The following is a 23,409-nucleotide window of genomic DNA, read 5'->3' on the forward strand; positions in this document are numbered from 1 at the left end:
GAGCATGAATGGCACCAAAAGTTTGTCCCACCTGAGGCCAGAGGGCTGGAGAGTGATATCTCTGCCTCTGTCACTGGCCACTCCTGGTTGGGGGAATTGGGAGGGTTACCTCCCAGGCATCGCTGGCTCCTATCAGCCCAGGATAGTTTCCCAGAGAAGGTATAAGCTGTGAGTAGCCAACACCCAGAGGCGCTGGGAAAAGAGCGTTTAGGCGCGGCGGCACATTCTACAGGTCCCAAAGGCCTGGGACCAGAAAGAATTCTAAGGACTGAGAGAGGATGATGGGAGAGTCCCAGAGCTCTAGGCTGGAGGTAGGAGTGGGTAACAGTGGTCCACTGGGAGTTCCTACCTGATGTGTAACTCTGCGAGGGTCTGGCACACGCTCACTGCGCTCAGGACACCATACACCCCATCCACAGACAGCCCGTTGTCGCTGAGGCTGTGGAGAGGAGGGATAAGGTGGCAATCAGCAGGCAGCCGAAGTCCTCAGCCCTAGACCGCTCTGGTCCCCTCCTCCTGGCACAGTAGGCTTGCTGACTGCCACCCTCGGGATGTCCTGGGTCCTTAACCAGGGTGTCTCAAAGGATTCTGGCCCATGTGGATGAGCCAAGAGATGCCTGAGCCCCCTGCCCCACTCAGAGAATAAGGTTCTACAGCTTGAGCGATAAGCACTGACTCACTGTTTTCACTTCTCTGGGCCTGTTTCCTGGTCTGTAAAATAACCACCATTTTAATCCCATTTTACAAGTGGAGAAACGGAGGCCCAGAGACATTAAATTCTGTTAAAGCTACTAAGCGACAGAGCCAGGAATGAAATCCAAAGCCGAGGCCCCAAACCACTGTTTCGCAACCTCAACCTTTCACCCACTTTTAACCCGCACTTGAGGCCAAGACCCCAACACACCCCAGCCAAACACCACCCTATGCCATACCGCATAATACCACAGCATACCAACTGCCTCCTACTCGTTCTGTCCACCCCACCGCCCCAACAACCCACCCCTTTCCCTCAGCACCATACCCCCACCCAACACACCTCTCCCCACTCCAGTACCCCACCGCCCATCCACCCGGTGCAATACCCCACCCCACCCCACCCCACCCCATCCCACCCCAGGGCTGTCGTAAGGACAAAGTGAATGCAAGCCACTGATATACAAGGAACACGGTCTACACAGGCAAGGAGTTTTAAGAACTGGAACGAAGACAGTGGCTCATGCCAGACAAAGGCAAGTCGAGGCCAAACCACTCCAGTTTTGCTGGTACTGGGGAGAGAGTAGGCGTGGCCAGTGCGGCAGACCTACGTCTGGTGACTGTGGGCACACGGACCCAGGTGGGAGGGACCAGCGGGGGCTCTCCGGGGCCCTCCCTGCTACCCCACGGTGAGGCGGGCAACTCACTCCAGATTCCTGGTGATGTCCAGCTGGGCTGCAGCCTCTGCCATCAGCCGACAGCCTTCATTGTCCAGCTGGTTCCCTGAGAGGCTGAGACAGAGGGGCCTGATGCTCTGTGCTGCTAAGGCGGGGTCCCCCCAGCCTCTGCATGCACGCCGTCCCTCCCTGACTTCAGCCAAAGCATCACTCTGGTAAGTGAGCCTTATTAATAATGGGTGCTGCAAGACTGTGCACTACATGTGCAGCATCACCCCAGCTGCTTCTACGATTATTGGGTATTTAATCCTCATAACAACCCTGTGAAGCAGGCCCCATTATTATCCTCACCTTACTAAGCAGCAAACCAAGGTACAGAGTGGTTAAAACACCTCCTGAAAGGGGGACCTGGGATTTGAACCCAGGCAGCCTGATTCCAAGGCCTCGCCCTCAGCTCTTTCTTTACGCTTCAATCTGCAAAACTGCTTCTTGTGATAAACTCCTTAGTCATACGGGCATCAGATCTACTCTGGGGATCAGGGAAGTTTCCCTGATGTTTGAACGACTTGCTTGAAAAAACCAGGAGCTCAGTAGGTAAGGGGTGGGCGAGAGATGGGGGAAAGGTGATCCCGGTACTGGGCACAACTCATTCAAAGGCCCTGTGGCGTAGCACACAGGAGGACCTGAAAGGGGGACAGTGTGTCAGGATCGATGATTTCAGTGGCAGGGCAGGGTCAGCTGGGGCTTGGGGGGTTGGAGGCAGCGTTCCGGATCACACAGGATTTTAGCATCCGGGCTTTATCCTGAGCAGTGGGAGGGAGTGAAGGGGGCAGGCAGCAGTGGAGTGCAGTTCACTCTCTACCCGGTGGAGGTGGCCAGTGTGGAAGCAGGGGACCCAGTGAGGAGGCTGATGGGGTCATCCAGGTGAGGAATGAGAGCGGTTCAGACTGGAGAGGTGGATGAGAAGAGGGTGGTTTTGTGAGCTACGTGAGGGGTAGGTGGACTTGGCATGGACTGGTTATGGGGGGAGGGGAAGGGAGCTGAGAGGTGTTTGGTCTGTGTAGCCAGGTGGGTGATGGGGTCATACTGCAGGTGAGAGCACCGGGGGAGGGGCAAGCTTGGTGATGGCCAGGTGGGTGGAAGCATTCGAGTTTGGTAAAAACACCTAATCCTGTCTTGGTTCTCCCAGTAGGACCAAGTCAAGGCTCAAGCTTTGGTCACCAAGGCCCTCACCTGTCCATCTTTCCCTGGGGTGGGGCCACTCACCTCAAAACACATTATGGCATTCCATCACTCCACCCTCGTGCCCGTTTGATTTCCTGGAATGGTCTTGGCAGGGGTCCTCTCTGGATGACACGACAGGACCTCTACCAATCCCCAAGCCCTACTCTCAAGGAGCTGGACATGAATGGAATTTCTCCAGCCCCAAAGGAGAAGGTGGTCTCACTCTACTCTGGGTGAGGGCACCTGAGAGTTGTGGTCCAGAAGACAGGTGCGATGAGGCTTCTGTCCTGCAGGTCTTGATGACACTGGTTATGGGGACGAGGCCGGTGGGAGTCATTGTCTGAGCTTGAACCCTGGCCTGGACTCTTCCTAGCTGTGTGACCTTGTGCGAACTTACCTCTGTGTGGCTTAACTTCCTCTTCTATGAAATGTGTGTAGTAAACAGCACTTACGTCAAAGAGATGGGGAGATTAAATACGAGGATGTTTGTAAAAAAGCCTGGCCCAGGGCAAATGCTAAATAGTGGTAGCTGTTATGATATCTGCGTCCCCCAAATTCTTAATGAGGCAACACGCCCTTCCTCACACCATGCTCACACACACAGTAGAGGCCCTTCAGACCCTGCCCTGCCCACCACCCTTCTCCGCCCCAGAACTTCCCATGATACTCACTCCACTTTGTCCAGTTGGGGGCCTTCCTGGAGCTGGGCTATGAGTTCCTGCACGTCATGGACCCTGAGCTGACACTGCTGAAGCCTGAGGTCAGGGTGGAGGCAGAGGGGCTCAGGGCAAGAAGCTACACCATGCCTCCTCCGGCTCCAAGGACCACTGCCAGGTGTGGGAGCCAGGAGGCAGACAGACCTGGGGTCTCATCCTGGCCCTGCTTCTTGGTAGCTGGGAAATCTTGGACAAGGTACTTAACCTCAGTCTCCTCCTCTATAAAACGGGAAGAATAAAGCATACTTTGCAGGGTTTTCAAATGAATTACAATGAGGTAATGGATATAAAATACTACAGTGCCCAGCAAGGGCTCATTAAATTATAATAATTATTGTTGTTATAACAGATGCTCCTTGTTCAAGCCGGGATGGGTTATTCATGTGCTTTCTCTGCTCCATGCCTTTATCCTTTATCCTCCTTGCCCCTGCTACACCTCTCCTGGGAAGGCACCTCCTTTCATATTATATCCCTCCCCTTAAGGCAATGGAGCCCACAGAGGTACCTGAGTGCCAGGCTTCTGCTCTGAGCCTCTTTCCTCTGGCTGGCATTTCCCTGTAGGTCTGATGCCCTGCAAAGAGCAAATCCAACACTGGCCTTGGCTTAAGAGTCTAAGACCTGATGAGCCAAACCTCTTGTTTTAGGTTCTAGGGGCAGAAGACCCTGCAGCATGACCCAAAGTGAATGAGTAACAAAGACAGTTGTTTGAAGGTGCTGAAGGTGTTATTCAGCAGAGCAAGGAGAGCAAAAGGTCGGAGGTCAAATAGGCTTTATTCAAATTCTGGCTCTGCCTTATATATAGCAGTGTGGCCTTGGGCAAGTCACTTCACCTATCTGAGCTTCCACTGTTCTTTTCCGAAATGGGACGACAATATCTAACACAGAGTGATTGAAGGATTAAATGAGATGATGCACGGTCAAGTGCCCCGCATAAGCACAAAATTGAAGCTTAGTAAAAAGAAGCTGCTATTTCAATGTTGAAGCTTTCCATTTGTATATGTGCTACCTGTAGTTCAGAAGGTTGGGAGCATGGACTGTGTGTGGGTCCAGGTTGTGGGGGCCAGGGCACACCCAGGCTCTCTCTCACTGGGCCAGGGGAGGGTTGGAGGCTGCCGAGAAGCTGGAACATTATTAGCTACGTTTTCACAGACCTCTAGATTGGCATTGTCCAAAAGAACTTTACACGATGATGAGGATGTTTTATATCTGTGCCACCCGCTGCGGGAGACACTAGCCTCCCACGGTCATTGAGTACCTGAAATGTGGCTAATGTGACTGATAAATTTAAAGGTTCACTTTACTTCATTTTAATTAATATACATCTGAATCGCCACATGTGGCTAGTGGCTACCATATTGGGCATCACAGCTATACAGTTGGAGGAGAAAAAGACATTGGTCCTACCAGATCATTGTATGGGCGAGGAAACTGAAGCTCAGAGAAAAGACTTGCCCAAGGACATAAAACATCATCTGTCTGTGTGTCTCAGCCAGGGAGGGGTATGAGGAAGCCTAGTTGTAATGTTCTTTCATGGAAAGGCAATTTCCCTTTCTTCACCCATGCAGGACTAGCCAAGCTGGAATCCACGCACAGCTGGAATAGCCAGCACCTGAGTGTCATCTGGATGTCAGTAGTATTTTAAGTACATTAAATGCGTTAATTCATTCAATCCTCAGAGTAACTCTGAGATGTAGGTATCATCGTCTTCTCTTTTTAAATTTTTTTAATTTATTACTTGTTTATTTATTTTGAGAGAGAGAGAGCACACAAAAGCATGGGGGAGGGACAGAGGGAGACAGAGAGAGAGAGAGAGAGAGAGAGAGAGGGAGAGAGAGAGAGAGAGAGAGAGAGAATCTTAAGCAGGCTCCACACTCTGTGTGGAGCCCGACATGAGGCTTGATCCCATGACCCTGGGATCATGACCTGAGCAGAAATCAAGAGGCAGACACTCAAGTGACTGAACTACCCAGGCCCCTTTTTTTTAGATGGAAGAGTTTTCCAGAGTGTTCTCCACATACTAATGCCAACCTAACAGTATATTCATGCCTTCCCTAAGGGCCTGCCTTGCTCTGAGACTTCTGGGGATGCTCCCTCATCACAGGGGCCAGATGTGGTCCAGATATGCTAGAGGAAGTTAAAGTTCTTTGCCAACTCTGAGAAGTAAGTCATTTCTCAGGGCAGCCATAGCAAGAAGCAGCCCCACATTCCAACTCTGCATGTGCTCTCTTGCCCACCTTTCCCTGCAACTGCTTGAGCCCAGACTGCTCTTAAGAATGAGCCCAGGGGCGCCTGGGTGGCGCAGTCGGTTAAGCGTCCGACTTCAGCCAGGTCACGATCTCGCCGTCCGTGAGTTCGAGCCCCGCATCAGGCTCTGGGCTGATGGCTCAGAGCCTGGAGCCTGTTTCCGATTCTGTGTCTCCCTCTCTCTCTGCCCCTCCCCCGTTCATCCTCTGTCTCTCTCTGTCCCAAAAATAAATAAACGTTGGAAAGAAAAATTAATAAAAAAAAAAAAAAAGAATGAGCCCAGACTCACCCCCTTTCTACGTTCTTACCCTTGAAGTTCTGCAGCTGTCTCCGTGGGCGGGGAAAGAAGGAAGATGAGGTCCGCCTCCCTGCAAGAGTCAGACACCGAGCCATGAGACCAGTGGACTGGAAACCAGCACAATACCCCCTGCCTGCACACCCCTTGCTGTTCCAAACATCTAGAAAAAGTTGATTTTGTAATCAACAGAGAAACAACTGGCAAAAGTGCCCCAAATCAGAAATTAAAATTGTGACTATGCTATTGCTTGATGAGTACTTAAAGAGTGTTTTTAAAAGTCAGGAAAGCAATTTTTACAGAGATGACTTTTTTTTTTTCCAGAGAAGACTTTAAAATTTTTTTTTCAACGTTTATTTATTTTTGGGACAGAGAGAGACAGAGCATGAACGGGGGAAGGGCAGAGAGAGAGGGAGACACAGAATCGGAAACAGGCTCCAGGCTCTGAGCCATCAGCCCAGAGTCCGACGCGGGGCTCGAACCCACGGACCGCGAGATCGTGACCTGGCTGAAGTCGGACGCTTAACCGACTGCGCCACACAGGCGCCCCCAGAGAAGACTTTTAAAAATTAGGAATGCAAAGAGTTTTTATGGGAGTTACAGTATTTTAGGTTTGCATGGCACTTAACCTACTCCATAATCCAAACAGGTATCCCTAGTTCAGCACCATGGAGAGCAACATGCGGCTAATTATCCCCTGGGCTAGGCCTATGCTTCCTAGATCTGTTGATCCATTCCTTCAACTATCTGTCCATCCATTCATCTATCCGTCCATTATTCTACTCATTCAACCATCCGTCCATCCGTCCTTCCATCCATCCATCCATCCATCCATCCATCCATCCATCCATCCTTCTATCCATCCACTATATACTGAGTACCAGGTGCCATATCTGAACTAGGCTCTGGAGATACCGATATGAATAAAACAAATTCAGGTGCCCACACATGTAGGTCTTGCAGACTAGGTGCTCCTTTTCCCACCCACTACCTTCCCCTCCCCTTTTCTCAAGACCCTGAGGCCCAGATTCCATTCCTGCTCACCTGACCTGCAGCATCCTGACAGCAGGGCTTGTGATTGCTACCTTTGTCAAGCAGAGTAAGGTTGACATGGAGACACTGTTGCGGCTCAGGCTGCAAGATTGTGGCAAGGGTGTCAGGAGTGAACCCTATATCCCATGGGCTCCTGAAGAGACTTTCTTTGCTCTCCAGGGAGGAGGGTGACTCAGGCAAAGGGGTGGAAAGACTGCTTACTCAAGCTTCTGGAGCCGCGGCAAAGAAAGAAGCACCTCCACAATGTTCAGCAACACCCCGTCCTTGAGCTGGTTGTCCTGAAAACTGCAGGGAGACCAAGGCCCAGCCCCTCAGCCATGGAGTTGGGGGATTTGGGAGCCCCAGTTGACAGGTGATATGGCTGCCCTTGTGCAGGAGACACAAGTCATAGGCCCACAAGGTGTTGGTGGCCTGCTCCACAGTATCCAGTAAGCCCAGCTAAGTGGAAAGGCCCTCTGCCAGCCTCACTTCTGTCCCTATTCAGCCCCAAAGGGGAGCTCCTGCCTAGGCCCAAGAGATCCAGATAACGGGGCTGTGAAGGCCTCATGAAGCGGAATGAGGACACCCAGCACCCTGCTCTCAGGGCTATGTCTGGGATGTGCCTGAGGCTGGAGTTTATTAGGGCCTCTCGGCTCCTAGGTGATGAGCAGAGTCTAGACTGGATAAAGGAGATGCTGCCTCCATCCCCAGCTCTGGCCTTGACCCCTAGTCTGAGCACATTCTTTCCAGGCTCACATTCTCCATCTGTCAAATGGAGTCCACAACCCAGCCTTGCCTGAGTTCCTAGCTGGAGGGACAGAAGTGTGAGGGTACCTTTGTGCATGATTGCTCTGGTCAGTGCAAAGGTTTGGAAATGTGAATTGTTAACGCTGTTTTTCCTGATTATTGAGAGTGACCTTAATCTTTTCTCCTATCACCTAGTGATCCCACATAAAGGCACTCAGCTGTGGGGAATAGGAGCTGAGGTCCTACACTCCACTCAACAACCAGTACAACCTAGTGCCAGGCTGCATCTCTCTGGATGAATGGATGCCTTTTCTAAGTCTCATAAAGGTGCCATATAAGCTAGTGATGGTTCTGCCAATGAACTGCTGAGAAGGTTCCCTGGCTCCACCCCTCTCAGGCTACTCATCACAAACACAGGACAGGAGTATATTTGTGCTCATGTGCTTAGTTAGTGTGTAACTGCATCTAAGTGTGTATGTGGATCTAAGTGTGCATGCATGTGTGCACACCTATGAATGTGCAGGTCAGGAGAGCAGGAGAGTGCAAGCGTGAATACATAGGTGCACGAGTGTGAAGGTATGTGTGTGTTTCATGCACTTACTTGTATCCACAGTGCCCAACACCTGCCTACACGCTGCTATCCCTTCTCTCAGGGTCACGGAAAGAGGGCTCAAAATTCAAGCTCCTTAAAGATGGAGCAAAATATTAGATGAGGGAAGCAGTGCTCTAGGGTCTTTGGGAGCCTGGTGTTTGGATCCAGCCCCACACAGTTCTTGGATCTATGCCTCCCCTTTCCGGGTCCCATTGAAAAACAACTGGCCAGATCCTGATGGAATATGCAGGATTCATCACAGGCTCCAGGGGGTGCACAGGGACCTGGGAAGTGACTTGTCCCCATAGCCAGCAGGTCTTCCTGGAGATCACTCACCTGACCTCTTCCAGCTGTGGACAGAGGGGCAAAGCCTGCACCAGGCGGCCGATGCCTTGGGCAGTGATCTTACTTCCCGCTAACCTACAGGATAAGCAAAGAGGGTGGGAAGGAACAGAGATGGGAAAGGGGGTAGGCCAGGAATCTGCCCTGTGCAGGGTTGAAGGGAGAGGGGAGAGTTCCAGGCATCTCTGGCTGAGGATTCCTCTTGGACCCAAGCCCTGGCTCACCCCAGCTTCTTCAGGCTCCCCATTGTCGGCAGGCTCCTGGAGAGGGCTTCTGCAAAGGCGTCCCCACACTTCCTGCTCTTAAAGCTGCCACAGGAAGAGGCAAGATGGCAGAGGATCAGCGCGGAACAGGGCTTAGAGGCCATCACCCACCCCCTCCTCTGACGGATGGAACTGAATACGGTTATGTTAATAGTGGTAGCAGTAGTTGCTGTTCGTAGTAGTAACAAATACATATTATGGCAGACACTGCTAACTGTCCATTGAAACCCATTCTCCACTGATAGAGCTCCAATTGGGAACGTGGTTTCCCAGTCAGAGATGGCATTTCCAGCCTCCCTTGCAGCTCAGGGTGGCTATATGACTATGTTGTCACCACTGGAATGTGAGTGGAAAGAATGTGCTCTGTGTCCACGTGTGTGGGCTTTAATACGCTGGGTGTATCGAGTATATGCTCCCCTTCCCTTCCCCTAAGCCAGAACATGGATATGCCCATGACCCAGCTTTGACCATGCAGATTCAGACGCCCAAGGAGATGATGGAGAGACAGTGGGAGGGATCTGGGTCCCTGCGGGACCACACAGAGCTGAGCCATCTCACCGACCTGGACCACTGACCACTGGGTCTCCCGTGACAGAGAAACAAAATTCAACATTATTTAACCCACTGTATTCGGGGGGGAAGGGTTCTCTGTTATGAGCCTCACCTTTTCTCCAGCTACTACTACACATACTGAGCCTCCACCATGAGCCAGGCACTGGCTAAGGAGGGTCTTCCCCGTATTCTCTTACCCCCTCTCCCAACCACCCCACGCAGTTGGTATTACCACGAATTCATTTTAGGGAGGAAGAAACTCAGGCCGAGAGGTTAAGTAGCCTGCCAGAAGTCAAACCACCTCTGGACGCGGAGGCTCCAGCCCATGGCTGAGAGGGAGGGGGAGACTAAAAGCCTAGCAACCGCAGCAAAAGGAGGGCCAACTGGACCCTAAGGTCTTGGCGAGGCATGGAGCTTCCCCACCGGCTCTCAGGCTAAGCGGTAGTTCAGACTATCTGTTCTGATGTTTGAGATTCGTACCCAGCCTCCCTCAGCAAGAACAGCTCACCTGAGATTCTCTACCTGCTTACAGCCTGCCAGGGCCTCAGGGCAGTGGGGCTCCAGGGGGCAGCCTTCAAAATCCAGCTGGATGGGGGCATTCCTGTGCCCCAGGATGTTGTTCAGGGAAGCCAGGTCAGCATAGGTCAGTGGGAAATTGTGGAAGGACAGGTGACAGGGGAGGCTTTGGGCCATGAGGCTGGCCAGCTCAGGCTCCTGGGTCTCACCCACGCAGTGACAGAGTGCCACAACCTTCGGTCCCGTGAGCCTGCGGGTGGCCAACTTCCTCAAGGCCTGCATCACCTCAGCCTGCCTGGCACCCACCCACACCTCGTCCCTCTGTGCCACGTGGCTGAGGAAGGGACAGCAGGCGCGGGACGCCAGCCCAGCCAGGAAGGTGGGGAGGTGGTCTAAGAGGCCCAGTTTAGCTTTGGTCCGCAGCACCCAGCGAGAACTGAGGGTGACATAGTGGGCAAGTGCATTTTTGTCCACCTCGGGGCTGGCCATCAGGTGCAAGGCGGCAAAAAACTCCTGCAGGCTGAGGTGGGTGAAGGCATAGCCTGTCTCCTGGTGCCCAGGGCCTGTGCAGATGCAGAAGGAAGTCAACAAGCCGAGGGCAGCCCCAAAGGCCATCATGGGGGGAGGGATGTCTCCTACAGAGAAGATAACCTTCCCGGTCTCCAGACCCCTCAGGGCCACCTCGCTGAGGCCCAGCAGGGACTCAGGAAGCAGGTGCCCACGGGGGCCGAGGGTAGATACCATCTGCACATAGTTCTGAGTCACGGTGGGCAGAAGGGCCGCAGATTGGCCTGGAGAGCTGCTTGGGAGCAGATTGTAGAGGCAGAGGCAGGTGACTTGGCATACTGCGGGCACCGCGCACATGCTCTGGAGATGTCTGTTTTCCCTCAGCTCTGCCAGGGCTGCCTCCTGCCACGGCTGGTTACTGAAGAAGCGGCCCACGTACTCCTCCACCCGCGGCCTGTCAAAGCCCCACATGTGGACCATGGCCGCCTCTGTGGGCAGACAGTTGGGCAGCTTCCCTGGACGGGAGGTGGCCAATACCCAGCAGCCAGGCAGGAGGGTCCCTTTGCAGAGTCCGGAGAAGAGGGCAAGGGCTGGACTTGGGGCCTCAGGACCTGCAGTGTCCTTGCTGGAATGGGGGTGGAGGGCCTGGTCCAGTCCGTCAAAGATCAGCAGGACTCCCTTAGCATTCTCCTCCAGGTACTGGAAGACCAAGTCGGGGCCTGCCTCGGGGCTCAGGTACAGATCAAAAAGAAGCTGGGGCAGCGTCAGGAACTCTGTGATCAGGTTGAGCTGGCGGAATTCAAAAAGGAACAGGGCCTGGAAGCGGTCCAGCTGGCCGTCAGCCCACTTCTGGCAGAGCCGGTGGGCCAGTGTGGTCTTGCCCATGCCCGCCTTCCCCAGGAGCACCGTCACCCTCGGACCCTTGTCGGCCTTGGTGTTGAAGAGGTCCAGGATGCTCGCCTCAGTGCCATCTTCTGCCTTGGGGTCCCCCAGGATGGCCCCCTCCTGAGTGTTGAAGGGTGCTGTGGCCCGGCTCCACTGCAGGATTGGCGGGATATAGGCCTGGTGGAAGGCAAGGGGTTGCCCTGGCCGGCGCGTCCTGCTGCCATAGCGCTGCTGGGCAGAACTCCTCAGCAGCTGCAGGTACCTCTTGGCCAGCTCTGCAAGGGGCAGGGAGAGGCATGAAGGCTGGAGCCCCCCACCCCCAGATCCCCTCACCCCAGTACCGGCAGTTGGGAGCCTGTGGCCTCAGCTGTGTATATATAGGTGTGGGAGGGCTGGCAAGAGCGCACGGGGGCTGTTGTACCAACCAAATCCCTAGAAGGAACTGGTTCTACAGAAGCACAGGTTCTGTAGAATGGCCTTTGGGCCATTTAAATAGGGAAGTCCGACCGGGGAAGCATGGTTCGTGGTTCTGTTTGTTCTGCAACAGTATACATGTAAAGCTTTCAATGAGATGGGGAGGAAAAGTGGAGCACTCCCTTTGCAGCATCTTCTTGGAACAGACTGTGTATCTCAGTAGCCCGTTCCTCTCCCTAATATTTCGGGGCTGCAATGCCCAGGGGTGAGCGCTAATAACCTGTAGGCCCAAGCGCTGACCAGTCGGAATTGGAGTTGGGCCCTTACTGCGCGAGGTACTAACTTTTTAATTGCTGGATCACTGGGAGATCTTGGGTGGCCCAGGGGAAGGACTGGAGCCACTGTCAGGGGATACTGGGGACAACTGGTTGAGAATAAGGACCCTTCTGGACAACTGGTGGAGAAAAGAGAGCAGTTCTGTCTTTTCCACTCCCTCTGGCCTAGCTGGTCCTCGGCTGTCCCCAGGCCTTGCGGTGGTGCTGGGGTCTCCCTGGTATCCCGCCTATCTCTAAACTGGCCACTGACGGTCCAGGTCTGAGGTCATGCTGGTCACCTCCCTGAGGCTCCCTCAATCCTGAGGAAATGGTGTCCCTGTAAGAGCCCAGATGATGAAGCTGCAATCTACTGGGAGTGCTTCAAGCTCCTTCAGCTGCACCATCTCTGGAGAAGGCCCTGTGGCCTCCTGTGGGGGAGGTCCTCCTTGCCAGACCCAGCCTCTCCTCTGCCCACCCAAGACCTCCAGTCCATATCTACCGGAAGCTTGGAAAACAAGAGTCACCGGGCCCTTGGAGGCTTGTCAACAGGGCACAGAGTCCAGGATCTGTGCCCTAGCCCCAAGGTAATCCAATCCTTACGTCTGGGTCTCTCCTCACCTTCGTACCCACCTAGCTGCTGCTTCCTACACTGCTTCGGGCGGGGTGAGGACCCACAGCTCTGATGAGGCCGCTTGAGGCCTGGAAAGAATGAAAGAAGGGTAAGGGAAGACGTTTGGGAGCCTGGGCTGAGGGGGCACAAGCACCTTTGGGGAGCTCCAGTCCACAAATACGTAGCAGGCAGACAAGTGTCTCCACACCCAGGGACTGAGCGACGGGCAAAGGCTGCATCAACACCAGCTTCTGTTTGCAGAAGTGGGTCTCAGGCCTGTGTTAGAGGCCTGGAGGCTCTGGGCTGGGGATCTCCCAGGCTGCAGGGAGCTGGGCCCACAGCCAGCAGCCTTGGGAACACGTGGCCCCAAGCACTGCATGGCTTGGGAAAGACCCAGGTCTGTCGAGGCCACTGCTGGTTAGAAAAGTGGAGTTTCCAATGGGCCAGGCCTGTGCCCTCTCTCTTGTGCCCGTGTGTTTTATCGCCCTCATTTCACATCTTCCACACTTGGTTTAATGCTTCCCTTAATGGTTTCACGAATTCTTGTCGGTTATGGATTGTCAACAGTCACTTTAATGCCTTTCTAAAGAGGTTGGGAAAGGAAGAAAGGGAGAAGGAAAACAAGAAGGAAAGGGAGTGAGAACGGAGGGGAGGAAGAAGGGAAAGAGGACTTAGGGAAGAATTTGAAGAAGTAATGTGGGATATATTCCTACAGCCAGGCATTAGTGACCAATCAGAGCAGCCCTGAGAGGTCCCTTGCGTTGCCAGGTGTTAACTTAAAATTTTTTTATTATTTATTTATTTCAAAAGATTTTATTTATTTGTTTGTTTATATTTGAGAGAGAGAGAGAGAGAGAGAGAGAGAGAGAGCGCTCATGCATGCACAAGAGTGCAGGAGAGGGACAGAGAGAGAGGGAAAAAAATCTTAATCAGGCTCCATGCTCAGTGTGCAGGTGCTGAATCCCACGACCGTGAGATCATGACCTGAGCCAAAATCAAGAGTGGGACACTCAAAAAAAAAAAAAAAAAAAAGAGAAGAGTTGGACCCTCAATGACTGAGCCACCCAGGCACTCCCTGGTTGACTTTTTATAGGTGCTGGCTTACAGGAGACTCAGGGATCCCAAAGAGGAACTGGAACCTGTTTGAGAGTATTTCAATATTCCAATAAGTCCTCTATTTAAAAAAATGTTTATATATTTATTTTGAGAAAGACAGAGCGTGTGCCTGTAAGTGGGGGAGGGGCAGAGAGATGGAAAGACAGAATCCCAAGCAGGTTCCACGCCATCAATGCAGAGCCCGATGCGGGGCCTGATCCCACGACTGTGAGATCATGACCTGAGCTGAAATCAAGAGTCAGACACATAATCGACTGAGCCACCCAGGCTCCCCAAGTTCTCTATTAATAAGGGACTCACTGGCTAAATATCAATCAGGCTTGGCCATAGCCATGTGATAGTTATGCCAGTTCAATGATTTAAGCCAGAAGGGACAGAGACCAGGACAAATAGTTTTGATCTGCTGGGGAGCTGGGATTATGGAGTGGCTGTTCTGTTAAAGCCTGTTGATGTTAATGCCAAGCACAGCTATAAGTACAAAGCCCATACTTCTACAGAAATAAAAGGCATCTAAATTGGAAAGGAAGAAGTAAAATCTGTTTATGGATGAGAAGATCTTATATGTAGAAAGCCTTAAAAACTCCACAAAAAAGTTTTTTAGAAAAAATGAATTCAGCAAAGTAGCCAGATACAAAGTCATCACACAAAAATGAGTTGCATTTCTACATATAATGAACCACCTAAAAAGGAAATTACAAAAGCATCAAAAGAATAAAATGGTTAAAAATTAACCACCAACAGGTGGAAAACCTGTACGATGAAAAGTAGAAAACATTGTTGAAAGAAATTAAAGAAGGCATAAATAAATGGAAATATATCCCAGGTTCATTGGAAGACTATTATTAAGGTGGCAATCTTACCCCAAATGATCTATAGATTCAGTGAAATTCCCATCAAATCCCAATAACCTTTTCTGCAGAAATAGGAAAACCTATCCTAAAATTCATATGGAATCTCAAGGGACCCCAAGTAGCCAAAACACTCCTGAAAAAAGAACCTTGTTGGAGGACTCACATTTCCTGATTTCAAAACTTACAAGCAAGCTACGCAATCAAAACAGTGTGGCACTGGGGCGCCTGGGTGGCGCAGTCGGTTAAGCGTCGCGTCCGACTTCAGCCAGGTCATGATCTCGCCGTACGGGAGTTCGAGCCCCGCGTCGGGCTCTGGGCTGATGGCTCAGAGCCTGGAGCCTGTTTCCGATTCTGTGTCTCCCTCTCTCTCTGCCCCTCCCCCGTTCATGCTCTGTCTCTCTCTCTGTCCCAAAAATAAATAAACGTTGGAAAAAAAAATTAAAAAAAAAAAATAAAAATAATAAAAAAAAAAAAACAGTGTGGCACTGGCATAAAAACAGACATGACAGTCCAGAAATAAACCTTCACTTATATGGTCACATAATTTTTGACAAGGGTGCCACGTCCATTTAATGGGGAAAGGACAATCTTTCCAACAAACGGTGCTGGTGAAACTTGACATCCACATGCAAAACAATGAAGTTGGACCCTTACCAAACATCATATACAAAAATTAACTCAAAGCGGATCAAGGACTGAGATATAAGATCTCAAGCAATAAAAGTCTTAGAAGAAAACATAAAACAAAAGCTTCACGACATTGGATTTGGCAATGATTTCTCAGATATGGCACCGAGGCACAGGTAACACAAGAAAAAAACAGACAAACCAGGCTTCATGAAAGTGAAAAACATTTTGTGCATCAAAAGACACTATCCACAGAGTAAAAAGAGAACCTACAGAATGAAAGGTATCTGTGAAACCTGTATCTGAAAAGGGATTAACATTCAGAATATATAGAGACCCCCTAAACTCAACAACAACAAAACAAACAAGGCCATTAAAACCACGGAACAAAGAACTTGAAGAGACTGATCTACAAAGACGACACACAAATGGCCGACATCACCAATCGTTAGGGAAATGGAAAGCAAAACTACCGTGAGATGGGTACCACCTCACACCCATCACAACAGCTACTATAAAAAACAAACAAACCAGGAAACCACAAGGGTCGGCAAGGATGTGGAGAAATTGGAACCCCTGTGTACTGTCGGTGGGCATGCAAAATGGTGTTGCCAATGTGGAAACGGTGTGGAAGTTCCTCAAAGTATTCAAAATAGAGTTACCATATGACCCTGGATTCTGAATATATACTCAGAAAGAACCGAAAGCAGGATTTTGAAGAAATATTTGTTTACCCATGTTCACAACAGCATTATTCACAATGGCCCAACTGTGGAAGCAAGCCTAGTGTTTATCAGTGGTTGGATGGGTAAGTCAAGTGTGGTACACACATACAATGGAATGTTATTCAGCCTTACAAAGGAAGGAAATTCTGCCACAACACGTAGGAGGAACCTTGAGAACATTATGCTAAGTGAAATGAGCCAGTCACAAAATGATTCCATTTACAAGAGGTACTTAGAGTAGTGAAAATCATAAAGACAGAGAGTAAAAGGGCCCAGGGGCTGGAGAAGAGGGGAATGGGGAGTTAGTGTTTAATGGGGATAGAGTATCAGTTTTCCAAGACAGAAAGAGTTCTGGAGATGGGTGGTGGAGATGGTCCCACAGTAATGAGAGTGTACTTAATACCACTGAACTGTGTGCTTAAAAATGGTTAAGATAGAAGTTTTATGTTACGTGCATTTTACCACAGTTTAAAAAAAAATGAACATAAAGAAAGGTTTGGAGAATAGAGTGAATAAATCCTGAGGTGGTCACCATTTAACTGCTGACCCCCCACCCCCATCCCTGCTGCACTCCATCAAAAAATCAGTCAGAGGTTCCAGGGTGTGGACAGTAGTCCGTGGGTCAGCATCATGCCCAAGGTATCTAAATAAGAAGGAGGAGGCCTGAGTCTGTGGGTTTGGAATATGAGGCCCTGAGGCTTAGGGACAGGGAAGTGAGAACACACTTCCCCTAGTGAAATGAGACATGATTCTGGCAGGTGCCCAGGAGCTGTCAACTTCAGACTCTCTCGGGAGGCTCCAGCTTAGATCCCCTGGGAACAGGTTATATCAGAACAGGCCAAAGCCTTAACAGGTGCAGAGGGGGAGGAGGCAGGACTAGGAGCCACGGGGAGGGGTGGGGATACAGGCAAATGTGTTAGAGGGTGGAGGAGGCTGGTTTAAGGGAAGCAGCTGGCTGGCCACCACCATCCTCCTCCGGGTTTGAGGTGGGGACTTAGCATGCTTACCACCCCCTCCTGCTCCACAACTCCAGCTCTCACCGTGGTGGAGCTGAGATTCAGATTGGCTTTCTTCACCAGTTTCCAGCTGGCTGGGGAACGCTGAAAGAGAAGGGGAGAGTGCCACATGGTCTAGGGATGCAGCGGGATGCCCTAGGACCAGCTCTCAGGGCTCATCCCTCAGGGCAGGTCCCCAGCAGGGGAGCAATAAAGTGGACGCTCCACAACCCGTGGGGGACACAACTGGTGAAGGTAGTTGCCGGCAGAAATGTGTACGTATGTGCAGGTCTGTGCACGGATAGGTATGTGCTTATGCTTGCGTGTATGCATGTTTGTGCACAGGTGTGTGTGATCATACACCTGCGTGCGCACTGTGAACCCCCCTGCATATCCTACGCTCTGCCGTGTGCTAAGTTCTTCTATGAGTTCTCACTTCCTCCCCAGGAACATTGTTGGCCCTCAATGTTTTGTTTCCGCACGACGCTGTGTAAGTAGAAGGTGCTAAGAAACACCCACAGAACTGAACAGCGTTCAATGCACCTGCCCACCCGTAGAGGTCAAAGGGCTCTCCCCGCAACTGCTCCTGACTGTGCTGAAGAAAGAAACGTCTTGAGCATTATGGGCTATTTGGAATTTCTTGCTTGGAAGTAGGTACTGGTCCTTTCTCTCCTTGCATCCAGCCTTTCTAGGCAACTGGGGTGAAGCAGAGCGGAAGAAGGGATCTTCCAGGTCCCCAGCTGATATGGTGAAAATAGGGAATTTACTCTGGAAAGTGCTCAGAAACATAGAATTTTGTTCCTGGCTTGACCATGTCGTCTTTGTGTAACTTGGGTGGGTCCCAGCCTTCCCCTGGCCTCCCTGGCTCTCATGGCAGGGGGCTGGCTGGCTGCTTTGTGCCTCTTATGTCTGCCCTTACCGTCTCCATGGCCCCAAGTGCTCAGCAGCGGCACCTCCAGGTCCAGCGGCACGTCAAGTTCCATGCACACACAGTGGATGAACGCCTGCCAAGTGGCCTGACCCTGAGTGTGCAGTCTGTTGAGCTGTAGCATGACACCCTGCGTGGCATCCTCGGCCTTGTTCCTGGAGCTCAGGTCCATCTTGGGGAGGAAGAACTTCACCTTGGCATTTAGCCATTGTGGGTCTTTGCTGAGCAGCCTCACGAGCAAGCTCCACAGGTTCTTGGTGCCCAGCTGGAGGCTAATGGGGTCCATGAGGAGCTGGCCCTGCAGGGATAGGGTAGGCAGGTGAACTGTGGAGCAGGTAAGTTGGGGGAGAGGTGAGCTGGGGGCAGGTGAGTTGGAGGACAGATGAGCGGGGGTGGGGAGGCAGGTGAGTTGGAGGACAGGTGAGTGGGGGGGCAGGTGAGTTGGAGGACAGGTGAGCGGGCGGTGGGGGGACAGGTGAGTTGGAGGACAGGTGAGCGGGGGTGGGGGGGGCGGGGGTGGGGAGGCAGGTGAGTTGGAGGACAGGTGAGCTGGGAGACAGGTGAATAGGAGGACAATTCAGCCAGAAGGAAGCCAAAGAGGGTAGTCAAGAACCACCTCCCATATCTGGGGGGCAGTAAATAGGCAGACAAGTGGCTTCTTCATGGAGTCTCAATGCCTGCGCCCAGGGATTGGTCCCAGACGGCGGTTTGCTTCTTTTCCTCATCCCCCAATTATCTGTGCCTGTGTCCTGGCTCTGCAATGGTCCAGTTTATCTCCTGCAGATGGTTCCCGAGGATGCTTTATTTTTTCTTGTTTCCATGGACCTGTTTGTGCTGCTCTCTGTCTGAGCTAAGCTCACGGCAGAGACAACTAGTTGTCCTCCAAAATATGTTCTCCCCTTCTTCCTTAGGACCAGAACCCCTGAATATTTCCTGGTCATCTGGAATAGACTTTATTTCCCAGCCTCCCTTGCATTTAGAATTAGCCATCTTACTAAGTTTTGGCCAATGGGATATAGATGGAAGTGTTGTACATCTTTCTCTGTTTCTTCCTATTGCTTGGAATGTCAGCATGATGGCTGAACTTTGGGCAGCCATATTGGATCATGAGGTAGAAGCCAGTGCAGAGAAGGTGTAAGGTAAGCCTTTCCACCTGTCCTGAATGTCTCTTACATGACAAGGAAATACATGTCTATTTAAAGCACTATTTTTTAGGGCTTTTTGCTGCTCAGTGAAATTGAATCCAATCTAACACAAACCATCGCTCTCTCTCTAAGCAACTTCTCCTTTTCTAAACTGGCACTCTCAACCTGCTGGTAGGAATACCAATATAAGGTCAGGGGCACTTACATAGCAAAGCTTAAAAAATATGCAGTCCCTTTGATTCGGCAAATCTGTTCCTAGCACTCTAACCTTAGGATATCATTATAGGCGTGCATAAAATTTTTAATTGCAAAGCTGTTCGCCTCAAGACTTTTTATATACATAAAATTGGAAACAACATTAGTTGTTAACTAATTAGTTAACTAATTGGTGGTCCATGATACAGTGGAAAATGCTGTAACATTTCCAGATGAACTTTCTGGCATTATTTCCTTAACAACAGTAGCAAACACTTAGAAAGCACATACTATGTTCTAAGTGCTTTATGTGTCTCATATAATCCCCACATCTATGGAGACCCCACTTCTGAGAAGAGTGGGAGGCTCACCCAGGAGCAGCCTTAGCAACTCCCAGAGGCTGGGGCACAGGACTATGTGTCCTGAGGTTCAGACGGCAGCTGTTCCCTTGAGTCCCACCCACCAGAGGCCTCTGGGCACATGTCCCCAGTCTCCTCTGGTCATACCTTGGCAACTGGACTGATGGCAATAGATCCTCTCTCAGACACAGAGCTTCAGAATTCATGAAACATGCTCACATCCATGGGGCAGGCAGGGATCACCATCCCCACTGAACAGACGGGAAGACTGAGGCCAAGGAGGGGAAAGGATGTACCCAAAGTCATACTGAAAGTCCATGGCAGAGCCAGGCTCAGAATTGAGATTTATCGCCTGTCAGATCAGTACATTTCTGAGGCCTTGGAGCCCTAGATGGCACCAGACAAGTCCCCGGACTTTGTGTGATCTTGGTAAGAGGATGTGGTTATGGCCCAGGGCGCAGCTTCTTTTCCGGGCTACAGTGTTCAAAGTCCACGATGTCCATAAAGAAATCAGCCAGGACAACGAGGTGTCAGGCGGAAGTGAGGTGCGCCTGGACGGTATCATTTCTGTGGAAGTCCTTTCATCTTCAAATGTGTCCTCCAGCTGGTCTGATACAACGCCTTTATCTCTAGCATTAGTGCTCGATCCCCTCGGGACACAGCATCACGCTCTTTAAAGGTAACCATCCCTGGGAGAAAGAGCACATTACATTATGATTGGTCATTGAGATTTCTATGAAAATAGCCTTGGAGACAGAGGATTATAGTAGAAAGATCTTCAGCCCCAAAGTTAGGAGACGAGCATTCTTGACCCGGCTCTGTATCTAATTCTCTGTGGTCAGCATTAGGGCCGTTCACAGATATTCTCTTCCTCCTCTTTCTAGGCCATTGGAAGGATTGCACTTCCCTGCTCTCTTGACATCAGGTATGGCCACAACACTTGCTTTGGCCAATGAAATATGCTGAAGAATGACACATGTCATGTCTGTGCAGAAGTTTTAAGAGCCAGTGCATGATTCACCATGCTCTCTCTTTCCCTCTACCACAGGGACCAGCAGTATTCCAGATCTTGGCTGCTCCTTTAGCCTGGGTCCAGCAAGAGGATTATGCAGAACAGAGGTCCCAGTTGATTGACGATAGACAAGAAGTAGGATCAGGAAGTAAGCTTTTGTTGTCATAAGCCACCAGGACATTGGTGGTTGTTTGTTATTGGCCTATGCTAGCTGATACACTCATAGCATAGCCTTGAGCAAGTCTATTCTCTATCTGGGCCTCAGTCACATCATCTATAAGGTGGGTAAATCAGATGCCGTCTCAAGGCCCTTCCTGATTTTCTGTGTCTCATGACTTTCACTCTCAAGCTGAATGGTGGCTAAGGGTAGGCTTGTTATATCAGGGGCAGCCCAGAGAGGTAAACCTGGGTAATCTGGGTAGGGAGCAGCTGGTAGGGAGTAGTAGGGGAGTGAGGGAGTGGGTGGGAGGGTAAGAGAGGGGGCAAAGGGTAGAGGTCACCTACTTGGCTTCCTGGTTCATCCTAGACGCTCGAGGGTGTCCGCAGAGATGGTCTCATGAGTACCTGGGCCAAGTCTTGTGCTATGAGCTGATTTTCAGATTGTTTCCATAGGACAGGCTGCTAAAGAGAGGAGACAGGGTGCTCTCCTCAATGTTCCAGATCCCAAGAGGAATGCTGTTTGGAAGGCACCAGCCCTTACCCCTCCTCTGGAGACATCTCTGAGGTAGGTGTTCGATCCAGAAGAGTCCCCTTGCCCTCATGCACCGATCTTGTTCTTCCCCAACCACGGCGCCTCTTGTCCCTGGATTGTGTATAGCCCGACCCTCTCTGGCGTCACCTCCTACCACATGTGGCCCAGAGGCTGCCCCTCTTCCTCCTCCAACTTGGACATTCACCTCACAGTGACTTGTGGCATCAGAGTGTGCCCTTCAAATCCAGCAGACTTATGACAGCCAATTCATTTGGACGAGAAAGGAAGAATCCTCACGACAGATGCCAATTTCCTTTCCCAGTAAAACTCCCAAAAGGGTATGATTTGTGGTTTTCTTTCTCATTACATTTGATGTATTTTTTTAGGCGGTTGCGAGTACACCTTCCTCTTCATGAGAAAACCCAGAGGCACGGCCCGCTGCCTCAGCAGGAACACAATGAAATGACACTCTGGCGCACATGCCTAAGAGACGCTGTCTAACAATAGAGGATGGGCAAGAAGAAAGGTGGCTGAGAAGTACATGGAAGAAAGCAAGCAAGGCAGAAGATGAGTGTGTGCCCTGACCGTGTGTCTATGAAGTGAGGACTGTAACTTACCAAGCCCCAGGGCTTTAGGTAAACCCACATAAATATGGCGCCCTCTCACATAACAAAGGTAAGTAACAGAGGGGCGCCTGGGTGGCTGAGTCAGTTGAGCTTCCGACTTCAGCTCATGTCATGAGCTCACGGGTTCGTGAGTTTGAGCCCTGCATGGGGCTCCCTGCTGTCGACAGAGCCTGCTTTGGAGCCTGGGTCCCCCATCCCCGCACCCCCGCCTCTGTCCCTCCTCTGCTCATTCTGTCTCTCTCTCAAAAATAAATAAACTTAAAAAAATCTTTGAAAAAAAAAAAAGGTAACTAGACAGGTTTGTGTTCCCCCCACACCCCATTTATACGTTAAAGCCCAAATTCCAAGTGTGACTGTATTTGGAGGCAGGGCCTTTGGTTCTTGGGTCATGAGGACGGAGCCCTCATGATGGGTTCAGAGAGCTTCCAAGAAGAGGCAGGGGAAAGCCTGCTTCCTCTCTGGTCCCTGACACACGAGGATACAAGGACAGGGTGGCTATCTACAAAGGAAGAGTGGCTTCACCAGATACTGGATCTGCTGGCACCTTGATCTTGGACTTCCCAGTCTCCAGAGCCATGAGAAATAAATGTGTGTCGTGTAAGCCACCCAGCCTGGGGTGTTCGGTTATAGCAGCCTGAAATGACTAAGACAAACCTGGCTGTGACCAGAGAAAGTAAAAGTAAAAAAAAAAAAAAAAAAAACCTAAGTAAATATGTAGAGTTAAGGCAGAACCACTTAAATTACAGCAGGATACTTTGGATAGCTTGATAAAATTACAATAACAGTCATTTAGAGAAAAAAGGGCAGACACGACAAGTGTTCATATGCCTTAAATATTTCATAATAAGTATTTCGTAATAAACATATTAGATAAAACAAGAAAAAAATGAAGGCAATTATATCAAAGACTATTTGTTGGGAGAGGCAGGCAATAATGGGGAGGCTTCCAACCATCGTAAAACATCTTATAAAGCACCGATCATTAACACTTTATGGAACGGTATTAAAAATAGAAAAAAACTGGCCACAGGAATGGAATCAAATTAGCTTCACACTCACTCAAAACTCACCAGCGAATCAATGGTATGAAGAGAAGACATATGGAAAAACACATAGTATTAACACACACGGTAATACAAGTGGTTTAAATTTAAGGAATTATTTTTGTAATTAAGTAATTAAGTTAAAGTGCTCTGTATGGAAACCAGCTGCAATTTCTCACACCCCCTCCCCCCGAATGGCCATAACGAACGAAAGGACCATACAAGCGTCTGTGAAGATAAGGAGACATGGGAAGTTTATATGCTGCTGGCGGGGACGTGAAATGGAGCACATCCACTTTTTGGAAAAGTGTGGCAGGTCCTTAAAATGTTACCCCCGAGAGTTACCACATAACCCAGCAATTCCACTCCCAGATCTCCCTCCAGCAGACACGAAAACAGACGTTTGCACAAAAACGTGTGAACAAATGTTTGTTATCCGTAACAGCCCAACAGCGAAAGCCACGCAAATGTCC

The 23,409-nt window shown here is 50.5% G+C and overlaps 1 protein-coding gene across 13 annotated transcripts in view; it reads right to left on the reverse strand.

The window, feature by feature from the left end:
* NLRC5 (NLR family CARD domain containing 5) overlaps positions 1-23,409 on the reverse strand; it is an 88,909-nt gene that overhangs the window by 41,559 nt on the left and 23,941 nt on the right. For 3 of the 13 annotated variants that reach the window (XM_036064234.1, XM_036064233.1, XM_030297118.1), the window contains exons 2-16: positions 21,081-21,197; positions 19,712-20,253; positions 17,857-18,163; positions 16,983-17,042; positions 12,644-12,712; positions 9,886-11,560; positions 8,787-8,870; positions 8,557-8,640; positions 7,104-7,187; positions 6,894-6,983; positions 5,863-5,922; positions 3,816-3,881; positions 3,266-3,349; positions 1,401-1,484; positions 350-439 (exon numbers count right to left, since the gene is read on the reverse strand). In XM_036064234.1, coding sequence (XP_035920127.1) covers positions 350-439; positions 1,401-1,484; positions 3,266-3,349; positions 3,816-3,881; positions 5,863-5,922; positions 6,894-6,983; positions 7,104-7,187; positions 8,557-8,640; positions 8,787-8,870; positions 9,886-11,560; positions 12,644-12,712; positions 16,983-17,042; positions 17,857-18,151 — 2,825 coding nt within the window. In that variant the 5' untranslated portion in view covers positions 18,152-18,163; positions 19,712-20,253; positions 21,081-21,197. Of the gene's footprint in view, positions 1-349; positions 440-1,400; positions 1,485-3,265; positions 3,350-3,815; positions 3,882-5,862; positions 5,923-6,893; positions 6,984-7,103; positions 7,188-8,556; positions 8,641-8,786; positions 8,871-9,885; positions 11,561-12,631; positions 12,713-16,949; positions 17,043-17,856; positions 18,164-19,711; positions 20,254-21,080; positions 21,198-23,409 lie in introns of all 13 variants that reach the window. The other 10 variants (XM_030297121.1, XM_030297115.1, XM_030297113.1 and 7 more) reach the window with 8 other exon arrangements.

Source organism: Lynx canadensis, chromosome E2, assembly GCF_007474595.2.
Source record: "Lynx canadensis isolate LIC74 chromosome E2, mLynCan4.pri.v2, whole genome shotgun sequence".
Classification (NCBI taxonomy): Eukaryota; Metazoa; Chordata; class Mammalia; order Carnivora; family Felidae; genus Lynx; species Lynx canadensis.